The sequence below is a fragment of the Eschrichtius robustus genome, chromosome 11, assembly GCF_028021215.1.
Source record: "Eschrichtius robustus isolate mEscRob2 chromosome 11, mEscRob2.pri, whole genome shotgun sequence".
Taxonomy (NCBI): Eukaryota; Metazoa; Chordata; class Mammalia; order Artiodactyla; family Eschrichtiidae; genus Eschrichtius; species Eschrichtius robustus.
The window spans coordinates 104,301,824-104,317,143 of record NC_090834.1 but is presented as its reverse complement, the minus strand read 5'-3'; the positions used below and the strand labels follow the sequence as shown (position 1 = coordinate 104,317,143).

The following is a 15,320-nucleotide window of genomic DNA, read 5'->3' as shown; positions in this document are numbered from 1 at the left end:
TCAGATGGGACAGGGCAGAGCCAGACGCCTGTGTGCCCCACAGAGGCTCTGAATGAGGTCAGTGAGCAGTGATGTGTCACAGGGAGAGGAATAAGTCCAGCTTTGTTCATCACAGATCCTAGCGGGGCTGCTGGCCCTTGCAATATGTTTATTAATTTTTAAAAAATGTCCTGTGGCTGGCCTAGTTTTACTTAATGCCTAATAAAGGGAAAAACTGTTTACATAGCACCCCTGGTCTGACACTGAGCAGCTGAAGTTAAGCAAGATCCTTCACTTTCAGAGATGACACAAGACAGCAGCCTGGGAAGAAAACAACTCCTTTAGAAGCATGCCATTCCCAGGTCAAAGTGGCAGCAGCTGAACGTTATGTTAAATAAGACAAAATCAGGGTTAGGAGAGATCAAACCCCCGGGGGATAAAGCCCAAGCTGCATACTTGGCTGCTGGGATCTGTTGCATAAGAGTCCAGGATAGATGCGTAAGTCACTGCCCAACTCGTGCACTTCTGACAAGTCTAGACATCTCTCTACATAAACTCTGTTTAACATTCTCCACACAGTACATCAAATGAGGCCCGAGAGATTGGCCAGAGTCTGTGGTGAGCTCTCAGGGCGATCGATGTCTGCTTCTGCCCCCCATTTCTCACTCCCATTCCTTGCTTAGGAGACACTGCTACAGATTTTTCCACTGAAGTCCTTGACACCAGGGTCTGTTTTGTCTCCAGTCTTTACTGGCTGGTAAGGCATCCCGTGGTTCCTTAACAGGTCTGGCTTTCCTACCTGCAGGACTCTGCTCTGCATGAAGCTCTGGTGACCTCGCTGACATGCCAGGCCATTTGTGTTAGGAGACAGCTCCTAAATCTCAGGCTGAGGCCATGACCTAACGCTGACACCTAATATCTACCGAGAGCTTACAGCGTGCTGGGGACAATGGAAGAGCTCCGTGTGCTTTATCTCTTCACATCTGCTCTTCATAAATAGTTAAGACAGGGAGCGTCATCATCCCCATTTTATAGATGAGGAAGTCGAGGCTCAAGCCAATTCATTTATCCAGACAGTAAGCAGCAGAGTCAGGATCTGACTTGTAACCAGTGCCTGCCCTCACTTACGAGAGCTACCGTGGGTGACCAAGGGCTTACTTTGGGAAGCATCTGGCAGCTTCCTGTCCCCTGTGTCAGCAGTCCCCAACCTTTATGGCACCAGGGACCAGTTTCATGGAAGCCAATTTTTCCACAGACGGTGGGGGGGAGGGGGCCATGGTTCAGGCGGTAATGCGAGCGATGGGGAGCAGATGAGGCTTTGCTCACTCACCCGCCACTCTCCTCCTGCTGTGCGGCCCGGTTCCTAACAGGCCGTGGACCAGTACCAGTTCATGGCCCGGGGGTTGGGGACCCCTGCCCTAAGTGACACACAGGTCATGGCTCAGAACTGTCAAGTTTCTTTGCTATAACTTCTCAGAGCGTAGATTTCTACACAGTTTCCACCAGTAAGGTAGCATGTTCTGGCAGAAAGTTCATGAGCTTTGGAGACAGACTGAACTAAGCAAGATTCTGGCTTTCTGACTGAGTAGTGACTTAATCTTGGACAAATCACTCTGAGCCCACTTTCTCATCTACAAAATAGGTGTGACACCACTTGTCTGCAGGGGAGCTGTGAAGCTCTACTGAGATAAGGTAAATAAATAAAGGCTGGTTCTCTCCTCTTCTCTCCTCAGCCAGGAACACTGAGGGGCAGGCAGGACCACGAGGAAGCTCCGTGGGAACCCCGAAGCTCAATAATGCTGGAAACATGTACTTCCTGCCTGCGTGCAGCTCTTGTGCTCACCAACCGCCTGCCTAGCAATCCTGGCCTGCCTTCCTCACCTTTAATGGTCCTGGCCCAGTCTGGGTGATGGCCATTCTGATTGGATTACAGCTCCTAGGGGAAAATTCCTCCAGTGAGACTACCCTCCTGGCAATGTCAAAATCTTCTAGTCCTAGAGCTAAACACTTTCAGCTAATTCATCCTAACATATTATTTCTTATGCGTTATTAGTTTGTCAACTAAAACGATCATGGAGACTGTAGAAATACAGAAAATGTTTGCTATAGGGCTGCATGAAGATAAAACCTACGATTGTGACCTTGTAAAGCTCTATAAATGTATGCCTGTGGGTTACATGAGAAGAGACAAAATTAAAATAACTGTGTGAGGGCTGGGGAGTTGTGATTTTCCTTTTTAAAATACTCTTTAATATTCAATTATCGTTCAGTTCACAAAGTGAGCATTTTAGAGAAAATCTGATGAGGATGTTGACTCTTGAGCAGCACACCCACACCGTTCCTGCCCACTGCCCTCATTCTGCCCGCTGGGCCTTTGAAGGATTCCGCTCAGGGGGCTTGGATCAGCTTCCCTTGGCAGAAAGAACCATCCCAGGTTGGAAGGGGGAATTTCACTGGAACAAAGCCCTGGGTCACCCGGGGAGCTTTCCACACAGCATGCAGAGCTGGCTGCCCCTCTGCACTGAGCTCACTTCTGGCTGAAGCAACGAGCTGGCACAGCCGCTTCCCCTACAGTGCCCTCCTGTGGAGCCAGAGAAAGTCAGGCCCGAACACCGGTAACTTAGACAAACTGCTTTGAGGCTTAGAACGGAACCACAAGGTCTTAGAATGAGATACACTGAACATTTACACGTCCTCAGGAGAGAGGCGGGTCCATCACTGGAGACAGGACCAACGGCCTGGGTGGGCTGAGCATCTAAGGAGAAGCAGGACATCAAGGCCAATACCCATCATAAGCAGTGAGCATCCGCAGACAGAGGCCAGGCAGGCAGTGGCGCTCAGCTCAATGTGGCTTTTCAAAGAGGTATTCGAGATCTGGGGCCCGCAGTCGCTGCTCTCTGTTTTTGTTCTTAGTAAAGTCTCTCAGCAGGGCCATGACTTCGTTTTCAAATATTTCTGGGGCTGGTTTTGCTTCTGCAAGAGAAGGATGGGCAAAAAGAATTACGTTGGTCAGTCAGTTGTCAGTTATAACAATCTTGAAACTCGAAACTCTGGCCTTGGCCAAAAACCACAGTGGATACACAGAGCAGCTGCATTCTTCCTCTGAATGTACACGGCAGCCTGTACCGCGGGTTGGCAACCTATAGCAGCCAGTATTTGTAAAGAGCTTTATTGGGACAGCTGCTCTCACTTGTTTACATACTGTCCGTGGCTGCTTCTGTGCTACGATGGCAGAGTTGAGTAGTTGCCACAGAGACCATATGACTGCAAGACGATGACATTTACTATCTGGTCTTCCATGAGCAATTTTGCTGACCCCTGGCCTGTCCAATCTTGGCCGTACTGTTTTGCTCTGCATTTGGTACTTCAATTGTTTTCTGAGTACTGTTTTCCCTTCTAGCCTATATATTTCCTGAGGCAGAAATCCTTGGATGTAAGTGACAGCCACTGATAACTCTAGTAAACTTAAGCATAAAAGAATTTACTGGAAAGCTAATAGAGGCCCCCCAAATTAACATGAACCTGGAGAACCAGATTTGCATGGAGAGGCAACAAACGCACCAAGAGCAGAGAGATGAGGATGCCAGCCTCAGGCCAGAGGAAGAGTCTGGCAGGATGCTGCTCACCTCTGATCTTTCTTTCCAACCGTGAGATGCTCACTTAAGGTTCAAATTACAAGCAAAGCCTCCCACGGGGAAACCTTAGGTGATATGCTTTGGAATTACCCTCCTAGCAAGACTAACTACAATGCTAGGAGAGGGAATTCCCCAAAACAAAGTTTGATTTCCCCTCACTTGGCACAGAGCCTGGCATCTGGTGGACCTGGCATCTGTTTTTTTGTGTGTGACAATCAGAATAAGATCAAGGAGGTTTAGGCTTCCCCCTAGGATGCTGAAAGTTAGAAAGAACATTATACTCATCCCAACAAGAAAAAGTCAGATAAAGTAGAACTGTCATAACTTTCTGAAGTCATCAGACAGCTGAGGTCACAGGGTACCCAAGAGAATAAAATCTAAGCAAAGAGAGACCCCTCAAAGGAGAAAATGGACATGAACACATGCTCACTTGAGACAGGGCACAGGAAGACGAGGCGCTGGGCACAAACAAACAGGTAAGAAGAATTTAGCTAAAATTGTTCATCAACTGCTGAAAGCCAAGTAGGCTAGCCTGAGAGTACAAAATCTCTGGGAGCCACAGACACAAGGAGAATTTGCCCCAATGTGCAGGTTCTTCTCAACAATCCCCCACTAAGTATGCGCATGACAAAGACTGTGTCCAGAGCAGGAAGCTGGAGAAAGCCTCCCTCAGTGATACAGGCCAGGAGGAGGGGAGCAGCCAATACTGCCCGCCCACCCAAAAAAGCATAATGCCCAGCCTGGCCCTTCCTTCTCCGAAGAACAAAAGCTTCAAGGGGCTGGGAGTAGATCAGTGAATCCTGTCTCCTACAGGGCACATGTGAGGACACATTTGGGCTGGTGGAAGGGTAAAAGAAAAAAAATCCTCTACCCTGATGGGACCAGCAGGATCACGAGAAAGCCCACCCCCGAGACCCATGGCCACAGGGACCAAAGCTGGACCAGGATAATAGAGAATACCCTCTCTTCCCCAAACAAACAAGCACCAAGTGGAAATCAATAGGTATCTACAGCTGGGAGAGGGCAAGAGCATGGAGAGAGATTTCCTTTGAAGCACAGAAATACAGGAAGATGCACATGGTAACAATAGAGGCTGGTGGTGAACTGAAGGGAACCAAAGCAATAACAAAATTCAAAGTAAGCTTAACTCCTAACTAGACTGACTCGATTCCCATTCCAACAGCCCGGCAGAAGAATCATGCCCATTTCTAAGCACAAATACCATTTCCCTCAGTTTTTACTGTCTCACTCATGATGTCTAACATTTAATCAAATGTGTCTAACACACACACAAAAGAAAAGTGAGAAACAACACACTGTGAAGGGACAAAGCAATCAACAGAAACAGACTCAGGGATGATGCGGATGTTAGAACTATTAGATAGGGGATTTAAATAAAGTAACTATGACTATTGTGTTAAAGGTGCTAGTGGAAAAAGTAGGAAAAATGCATGAACTGATAAGGAGCTCCAGCAGAGGTGGAAATTGTAAAAGTCAAATGGAAATGTTAAAAATGAAAACAGAAATATAGTAGCCCATAAGCAAAATGGACTCATCATAAGATTTAATGGTCAAGGAAGGAATTAGTGAAGTGGAAGAAAGGTCAATAAATATTATCTAATACAAATTACTCAAACTAATACATGAAGAGAAAAATAAGAGTAAAAGACACAAAACACAGAATCCAAAAGCTGTGGGACAATATCAGTCTAAACTAAGTGTAACTGGAATCCCAGAAGGAAAAGAGGAAGAAAATGAGGCAGAAGAAACATATGAAGAGATAATGGATGAAAAATTTCCAACAATAACATAAGGCAGAAAACACAGATCAAATCCAGCTCAATTCCTAACCAGACTGACTCGATCCCGCATACTAACAGCCTCACAAAAGAAGAGGGCCCATGTAAAGTGCTGAAAGAAATAATTGTGGGGACTTCCCTGGTGGCGCAGTGGTTAAGACTCCGAGCTCCCAATGCAGGGCGCTTGGGTTCAATCCCTGGTCAGGGAACTAGATCCCACATGCATGCTGCAACTAAGAGTTTGCATGCCGCAACTAAGGAGCTGGTGAGCTGCAACTAAGGAGCCCACCTGCCACAACTGAGAGCCAGCGCAGCCAAGTAAATAAGTAAAATAAATAAATAAATAAATAAAACATTTTAAAAAATAAAAGAAATAATTGTGAACCTGTAATTCTATATCCACTGAAAATATCTTTTGAAATGACAAACAAAAGCTGAGAGAATTCATTATAGCCAACCTACACTAAATGAAATATTAAAGGAAGTTCTTCAAGCAGAAGGAATATGATACCAGAGAAACATGGATCTACGTAAAGAAATGAAGATCTCCAGAGATGATTAAAATGAAGGTAAATATAATGTACCTTATACATAATATGTGTTATATGTTACATACATATTTATATATGTGTTATAATTTACATATTTACAAATACAAAATACAATGTATTCTCTCCCTTAAATTGCTCCAAAGATAACTGTCTAAAGTAAAACAATAGAAATGTAGTGTAGACTTACAATGTAAGTAAAAGTAAAAAGTGGGACAACAAAAGCACAAAACATGGAAGAGAGAAATTGGAGTGTACTACTGAAAGTTCTTACATTATACATGAGGCAGTATACTATTCTTGAAGGTAGACTATGATTAATTAAAGATGTATACTGTAAATCCTAGGGCAATCACTAAAAAAATTATAGAGAGATATAAATGATAAACCAATAGTGGAGATAAAATGAAATTTTAAATACTCAAAAAAAAAAATCCATGGAAACAAAGGGGGAAGAGAACAAAGAACAGACAGCAGAAATAGGAAACAAAAAAAAAGATGGTAGATTTTAGTTCAACCACACTGGTAATTAATTATGTGTAAATGGCCAAAACACACCAATGAACAGATAAAGACTATAAGATTGGATAAAAAAGAATGATTATATATGCTATCTATAAGAAGCTCAATTTAAATAAAAAGACAAAGATAAATTAAAAGAATGGTGTGGTAAGCAGACTTCTAGGTTGGCCCTCAGTATCTCCCACTCCCCTGTGTACAAGCCCTGTGTAATCCCCAGGACTGTGAATATGATGATCTTCACACCCGTGACTGGGTTACGTTATACGGCACAGTCAGGACAGGAAAATTATCCAGGTGGTTCTGACCTAATCACGTGAGCTCTTTAAAAGCAGAATTTTCTCCAGCTGGTGGCAGAAGGGGAAGTCAGAGAGATTTGAAGCATGAGAGGGATTCCACATGAGGGAGGATCTCCAATGCTGAGACGGAGGGGCCATGTGGCAAGAACCCGAGAGCAGCTTCTAGAAGCTGAAAGACATTAACAGCAAGACAACCAGTATCTCAGTCCTACGCCTCAGGGAATGAATGCTCCCTGAAACCTGAATGAGCTTCCGGGCAGGAATGTAGAAGAGATGATGTTGATTTCAGGCTGTGAGATCTGGGCACAGCTTCTGACCTACAGGACTGTGCGCTAATAAACGGTTGTTGCTTAAAGTCACTAAAGTTTGTGGTAACAATAGAAAACTAATATAAATGGAAAAATATATACCATGCAAACACTAATCAAAAGAAAGCTGGAGTGACTACTATCAGACACTTTGGAACTATCAGCAATAAAGATAGACATTATATAATGATAAAGGACTCAATTCATCAAGAAAATCTAACAATCCTAAATATGTCTTCACATAATAACAGAGCTATAAAATATATGAAGCAAAAACCGTGAGAACTGAAAGGAGTAATAGACAAATCCACAATTATAGTTAGGGATTTCAACACTCCTTATTAATTGATAGAGAGTACAGACAAAATCAACCAGAATGTACAAGACATGAAGAACGGTATCAGCCAACTTGACCTTGTTGATATTTACAGAAAACTTCATCAACAAGTGCAGAACAACATGTTGTGTTCAAATAAATGCACATGGAACATTTATTAAGATATACACATTTCAGGCTTCCCAGGTGGCGCAGTGGCTGAGAATCTGCCTGCCAATGCAGGGGACACGGGTTCGAGACCTGGTCCGGGAAGATCCCACATGCCGCGGCGCAACTAAGCCCATGCGTCACAACTACTGAGCCTGCGCTCTAGAGCTCGCAAGCCACAACTACTGGCGCCCACGCGCCTAGACCATGTGCTCCGCAACAAGAGAAGCCACTGCGATGAGAAGCCCGTGCACAGCAACGTCCCCACTGGCCACAACTAGAGAAAGCCTGTGCACAGCAACGAGGACCCAACACAGCCAAAGATAAATAAATATATTAAAAAAAAAAAAAGACATACACATTTCAGGCCATAAAACAAATTTAAAGAAATTTAAAAGAACTGAAATTATATAGCATACATACATATATATAGCATTCTGTGGCAACAATGGAATCAATAACAGAAAAATACCTGGAAAATCTAGAAATATCTGAAAATTAAACATACTTCTAAATAACTCACAGGTCACAGAGGAAGTCACAAGGGAAATTAGAAACTATTTTGAATTGAATGAAAATGAAAACACAACACATCCAAATTTGTATCATAAGGCTAAAGCAGTGCTTGGAAATTTATAGCATCAAATGCTGGTAGTGAAACAGAAAACAAAAAACCCAATTAAAAAAAAAGGCAGGAGGAAGATTTAGGGACACAACACCAAAGAGGTATGAATGGCAAATGACTTGAAAAGACCCTCAGGACTTCCTTGCTGGTCCAGTGGGTAAGACTCCACGCTCCCAGTGCAGGGGGCCCAGGTTCGATCCCTGGTCAGGGAACTAGATCCCACACGCCGCAACTAAAAGATTCCGCGTGCCGCAACTAAAAGATTCCATGTGCCGCATCGAAGATCCTGCATGCAGCAACTAAGACGCAGTGCAGCCGAATAAATAAATAAATATTAAAAGAAAAGAAAAGAGAAGACCCTCAATATCCTTAGTCATTAGGGTTGTGCCAACTAAAACTACAGTGACACATCACTACATACCTCTTAGAATGGCTAAAAACAAAAACAAATCAAACCCTGATAATACCAAGTGTTGGTAAAGATGTGGAACATCTCCTCCTCCCCTCTCACTCCGTCCTGGGCAATCACTGGTCTGTTTTCTGCTATGTAGTTTTGCCTTCTCCAAAATACCATATAAATGGAAATCATACAGTGTAGAGTCTTTTGAGTCTGGCCTCTTTTACTTGGCATAGGAGTTGACAAACGATGGCATACTGCCCATTTCTGTATGGTCTGTGAGCTAAAAATGATTTTTAACTGGTTGAGGGAAAAGAGTCAAAAGAATATTTCATGACACATGAAAATTAGACAAAATTCAAATTTTAATGTCCATCAATAAAGTTTGCTATAATGTTAAACATACATTTACCATATGACCCAGAAACCCTTTTCCTGGGCATTTACCAAGAAAAACTAAAACCTACATTCACAAAAACCTGTATGCAAAGATTTACAGTTTAGGCTTTATTCATAGTTGCCTAAAACTGGACATATCCTAATGTCTTTCAACTGGTCAGCAGAAAAACAAACTGTGGTACATCCACACGCTGCAATTCCACTCAATACAAAAGAAGGAACTACTGGGACTTCCCTGGCGGTGCAGTGGTTAAGAATCCACCTGCCAATGCAGGGAACACAAGTTCAATCCCTGGTCCGGGAAGATCCCACATGCCGCGGAGCAACTAAGCCCGTGCGCCACAACTACTGAGCCTGCGCTCCACAGCCTGCATGCCGCAATTACTGAGCCCGCGAGCCACAACTACTAAAGTCTGCATGCCTGGAGCCCATGCTCCGTGACAGAAGAAGCCACTGCAATGAGAAGCCCATGCACCGCAACAAAGAGTAGCCCCCGCTCGCCACAACTAGAGAAACCCTGAGCGCAGCAACGAAGACCCAATGCAGCCAAAAAAAAAAAAAGAAAAAGAATGAACTACTGATACAACAACATGGATGAATGTCAAATGCCCTATGCTAAGTCAGGGGCAAATATTTTCTATAAAGGGCCAGATAGTAAATATTTTACACTCTGTGGGCTTTCTAACGGTTATATAAGCCTCTAGACCCTGTATTATCGTCACACTTCACACTTGGAACCTATAGAATAGCTTCTATTTTAAGGTTCAAATATTGAGTGGAAACACAAAAACAGGAGATGCAGAGTGACAGAAATGGATGAGAAGCCTCCTAATATCTATTCTCCCATTTTTCCTTGATAATAGGATCCCCAATTTAGCTGGGCACATGGAATAGGCTACATTATTTCTTCCTTATGGTGAGGTGTAGCCATGTGACTAAAGAGTGACAGGTGGAAAATAAGTGGAATTATGGTGTATAATTTCTTGAGAAGGATCCATAAAAAATGGGGTGTACTCTCCTACTCTTTTTCCCTGGCTGAAATATGGACATGACAGATAGAGCCTCAGCAGCCATCTTGGGTCATGAGGTAGCCCTACACAGGTGGAGGGTGAAGGAACAGCAAGTCAAGAGGAATCTGGCCTTCGTGACTCTGAAACCCCTCTGTGCACTCTGGAGGATCTACCTCTGAACTTCTGTTATGAGAAAGAGAAACATTGTTCTGTCTTCTTTAAGCCATTATTGTTTGGGTTTTTTTTACTCAAAGCCAAAGCTAATCCTAACTATACACAGTGAGAATTCATTCCTCACAAAGGTGGTGCCAGAGTGAGACTCCTGGAGACCTCGTGCTATGCAGCCTGAGCTGTCTCGTTCCACTCCATTCCTGGCCTGGTTTTCTTCAACCTTCCCTTTGATACTGGGAGCTTCCCGTACAATTCCACTAAATTCCCTTTTTTGCTTAAGTTAGACAGAATAGGTTTCTTTTGCTTGCAAACAAAGAACCTTACCTCATAAAACAAATCTTGCACGCTTTGGAAAAATTTGAAGAGTGTTTGGGTTGAGAGTCTACTACATGATAAAAGAAAAAAAAATTGCCCAGGATACCATTCCAGACTCAAATCAGCCCAAGTCATCCTATTTTTCACCTTATGTTGCTTATCATGCCCAGTACCTGTAGCCCAGTAGTAGATATCCCAGTCATTACTGGGTTCATTAATCAGGCGATCGTAGAGGTTCAGTTGTTTCTCTGTCATGTGGTGCAGATGTGCCTTAGCAAAGAGGCTAGAAACAAGAAAGAAAAAGAAGTTGAAAAGCCAGTCTCCAGTCAAAGAGAAGTGACATCCAGACTCCTATCCCCCTACCTAAGTAGGATGCAGTTTTCCAGCATTCCCCTCTTTCTGCTCTCATAGAGCAGCCGGGCTCTTTTGGTTTCTATGGATTCATCAGTTCGCTCCCGCCACGGAGGCAAAGGGATTTCAATCATGTCCTTCTGGGAATCTGTCGGGCTGTCACCTCTGTAGCAGCGTCTGAATGATGTCACTCTGAGTGAAGGAGACACTAGGTGGCGCCTTGACAGAGGAAGCATCTGAAACAAATAAGCCACAAATATCACACTTTTTTTTTTTTTTTGGCCTCAGCATACGGGATCTTAGTTCCCCGACCAGGGATAGAACCTGCGCCCCCTGCAGTGGAAATGCGGAGTCTTAACCACCGGACCGCCAGGGAAGTCCCCACAAACAACTTTTTAACAAGGACGACCATCCTTGTCATTCACTCAACACTTACTACATGCAAAATGCATTTGATCTCCTTCAGCCCTTAAGAAGTTATGCTGATTTTATAATAACTATAAATGGAGTTTTATCTTTAAAAATTGTGAACTACTACGTTGTACACCTGAAACTTATAAAATACTGTAAATCAACTATACCTCAATAAAAAAAAAAAAAAAAAAAAGAAGTTATGCTGACACTGTCCCCACTTTACAGCTTAGGAAGCTGAGGCTCGGAGAGGTTAAATGACTTACCAAGATCACCCAAATAGTAACTGCTGTGAAGACTGGAACCCACCCCTGACTGCAAACATGTTCTTAACCAGTGTCTTTCCAGAACCTCTCCAGCAGAAATATTTTCTCCTTCCTTTGCATTCCCTTAAAATTCTTACAATATGGTTTGCATTCTAATCACCTGCCTGGGTTAAAATCTGAGCATACGGTGATGGTATGGTCCCTAATTCCCCAAAGTCTCCCAATCTAGAGAAGGGCAAAAACTATCAAGACGCAATGAGAAGGTGGTGACGTCAGCAAGATGGTGGAACAGGAAGTCCCACACTCTCCTCCTCCCACGGAGACACAAACTACCCAACAATACACCAACCAATTCCCTTTATGAGAAATCCAGAAACCAGCTAAGAGGCTCCTGAACCTCAGGTGAGCACAAAACCAGCTGCACTACAGCTGGAAGAAAAATTTATGGTACTCATTCAACATAGTCCCTCCCCTTGGCTTAGCCCAGTGCAACTGGAGAAAATTCTCAGCTCCTGGCTTCTCCCTGGGAGGGAAAGAAAAGACTGAAACATACACCCAATATGCAGCCTTTCAGGGGGATGCCTGATTGACTAGTTTCTGTCTTGTCTGAATCTAAGTGTGACGGAAAAGGTGCCAGGTTGGGGGCTGCTGAGAAATAGGTGAGGGTTTGCACTAGCATACACTCACTCGCCATCGTCCCTACCTGTGGCTTAGCACAAAACAAGCAGAAGAAAACCCCCAATTCCTGACTTCTACCTGGGGAGGAAGAGTTAGAATGTGTGTCCTACGTTCCAGCTTTTTGGGGAGCTGCCTGAGAGAATGGCTTCTGTCTTGCCTGTCTCAGAGCACTGACAGGGCCCAGCATACTCTAGATATTTGGGGGCCTCTGAAAACCAAAGAGAGCCGGGCGGCTTGCTGCTGCTTCTGAGGACCTATGGTACAGCAGACAGAGGCCAATGGAAAGAAAGGAGGAGCATGCATCCGAAACTCCTGCTTTTCAAGGAGCTGCACAAGAGACTGGTTTCCGTCTTGGCCAACCTGCAGCGCTCATGGGACCTGGGATACTCTGAAGCCTGGGGGCTGCTGAGAAGGAGAGCTGGGAGGCTTGCGGCAGCTCCAGAGAACCTGTAGTACCACAAAGGGACACCAGAGGGAGCAAGAGATTATGAGCGCCTGAAAAAAGAAGCCAGCAAATCCCTCTAGTTGGGAATCTACATGCACAAGTCTAGAGAAGACATTTCTACACAAAAGGCTTGACAGGCCCCTAGATTCTCTAGCTGGACCGACTGGCAAAGGTCTTTCCTTGTACAAAGTCAGTCCAAAAAGACTGGGAGAGGTGGTTGTTTTTTCAAATGCATGGATCTAAGCACAAAGTTGCAAGGTGCATGAAGAAATGGCAAAACAAGGCCTAATCAAAGAAATAAAACAAACTTCCAGAAACCAACCCTGGAAACAGAGGTATACGAATTACCTGACAAATAACTCAAAATAACTGTCATCAAGATGTTCAATGAGCTGAGGAAAACAATGCAAGAACAAAATGAGAATATCAATGAAGAGAAATATTTAATAAAAAACAAAAACAAATTTTGGAAATGACCAAATTGAAAAATTCACTACAGGGGTTAAATAGCATACTTGTTCAAGCAGAAGAATCAGTGAACTCAAAGACAGTTTATTTGAAACTACCCAATCAGAGGAAGAAAAAGGAAAAGAATGAAAAAGAGTGAAGTACGCTTCAGGGACTTACAGGACATCATCAAGCTGACCAATATAAATATTATGGGAATCCCAGAAGGAGAAAAAAGAGAGAAAGGGGCAGAAAGTTTATTTGAAGGAATAATGGTCAAAAACTTCCCCAATTTGGGGAAAGAAATGGACATCCAAATTGAAGAAACCCAAAGGAGACAAAGGACGCTAGACAGTAACACAAAAACATATGAAAGCATAAAGCTCACTGGTAAATGTATACATAGAACAAACACAGGATACTGTAACACTGTAATGATGGTGGGTAAATCACGTTTAATTCTAGCTTAGAAGTTAAAAGACAAAGACAAAAAACTATAAAATACGCTAATGGATACACAACAAAAATATGTAATTGTGACATCAATAACAAGGTGGGAGGAGTAAAAGAGCAGCTTCTGTATGAGATTGAAATTGAGTTATTATCAGTTTAAAATAGATTATAAAATGTTTTATGTAAGCCCCACGATAACCACAAAGAAAACACCTATACACAATAGAAAATGAGAAAGGAATCGAAGCATGTCTCTATAGAAGAAAATCAATGAAACACAAGGGATGACAGCAAAAGAGTAAAAAGGGACACAAAAGCTACAAGACAGATAGAAAACAATGAACAAAATGGCAATAGTAAGTCCTTCCCCATCAGTAATTATTTTAAATGTAAGTGGATTAAACTCACCAATCAAAACACATACAGTGGCTGAATGGATTTAAAAAAACCCCACAAGATCCAACTATATGCCTTACAAAAAACTCATTTTAGATGTAAGGGAACATGTAGGCTGAAAGTGAAAGTCTGAAATATATTCCATGCAAAAGGTAACCAAAAGAGAGCAGAGATGGCCCTACTTATATCAGATAAAATAAACTTTAAGTCAAAACTGTCAAAAGAGATTGTAAAAGGACATAATATAATGATTAAAGGGTCAATTCACCACGAGGATACAACAAGTACACATGCAACCAATATCAGCGCATCCAAATATATGAAGCAAATATTGACAGAACTGAAGGGAGAAATAGTAACACAATAATATTTGCAGATTTCAAAAGCCATTTTCAATAATAAATCGAACATCCAGACAGAAGATCAATAAGGAAGTAGAGGACACGAACAACGCTGTAAGCCAAAAGGGCCAAACATACATATACAGAACATTCCACTAAACAGCAGCAGAATACACATTCTTCTCAAGCACACTGAGGACATTCTCCAGGTTAGACAGCATGTGAGGTTTCGAAACAAGTCTTAACAAAAAAGATTGAAATCATACAAAGCATATTTTCTGACCACAACAGAATGAAACTAGAAATCAACAGCAGAAGGAAAACTGGAAAATTCACAAATAAGTGAAAATTAAACAACACTCTCACTCTTGAACCACCACTGGGTAAAAAGAGAAATCAAAAGGGAATTAGAAAATATCTGGAGACAAAAACACATCACAAAACTATGAGATTGAGCAAAAGCAGTTCTAAGAGAGAAGTTTACAGTGTTAACAGCCTATATTCAAAAAGAAAAACGATCTTATGAAACTATGTGAAACCATGACAGATACTAAAGACTTAAAAAGAACAGAGAGACTTAAAAAAAGAGAGAAGGGGCGCCCAGAGGCTGTCGGGCCAGCTCCACCTGGGAAATAGGTGAAATCTGAATTGGGTCTCCCACGAAGACTGACGGTTCAACGATATTACGAGACAGACACACAGTGGGCTCAGGCAAGGGCGGATGTAACCTGAATCTCCCTACGTTGCAAGATCGACCTCTCCTTGGGTCTGCCCTTGCCCTGGGCTATCAGGCAGTTGGACGCTTCTCTCGGCCTCCACTTCAGAGGAAGACGAGATACAGTTCTCACTGCGGCCTGCCTAGGACCCTAGAACCCCCACTCTCCTCACCCGCGCAAGGGCCGGGAACACAGCGGCCACCGCCATTTTACCCGAGCCGCAGCAGAAGCCTGAGGCCCGGCCACTTCCGGGAACTTCCGGGCACCAGTCCCGCAGACAGCGGCTCTGAGGACCTGAGCCGGAAGATACGTCCTTGCGTATGGCGGA

The 15,320-nt window shown here is 43.2% G+C and overlaps 1 protein-coding gene across 2 annotated transcripts; it reads right to left on the bottom strand.

Moving 5' to 3' along the window:
- Positions 1–2,206: 2,206 nt before the first annotated feature.
- Positions 2,207–15,303, bottom strand: SDHAF2 (succinate dehydrogenase complex assembly factor 2). Of its 2 annotated transcripts, none has more exons than XM_068556606.1 (4): positions 15,206–15,303; positions 10,852–11,075; positions 10,662–10,771; positions 2,207–2,952 (listed from the first exon to the last, which is right to left on the bottom strand). In XM_068556606.1, the coding sequence occupies exons 2-4, from the start codon at positions 11,073–11,075 to the stop codon at positions 2,822–2,824; spliced, it is 465 nt and encodes a 154-aa protein (XP_068412707.1). In that variant the 5' UTR covers positions 15,206–15,303; the 3' UTR covers positions 2,207–2,821. The 2 variants fall into 2 exon arrangements, with proteins under 2 accessions (XP_068412707.1, XP_068412706.1); XM_068556605.1 differs by having other exon boundaries at positions 15,165–15,288.
- Between the last annotated feature and the right edge of the window lie 17 nt (positions 15,304–15,320).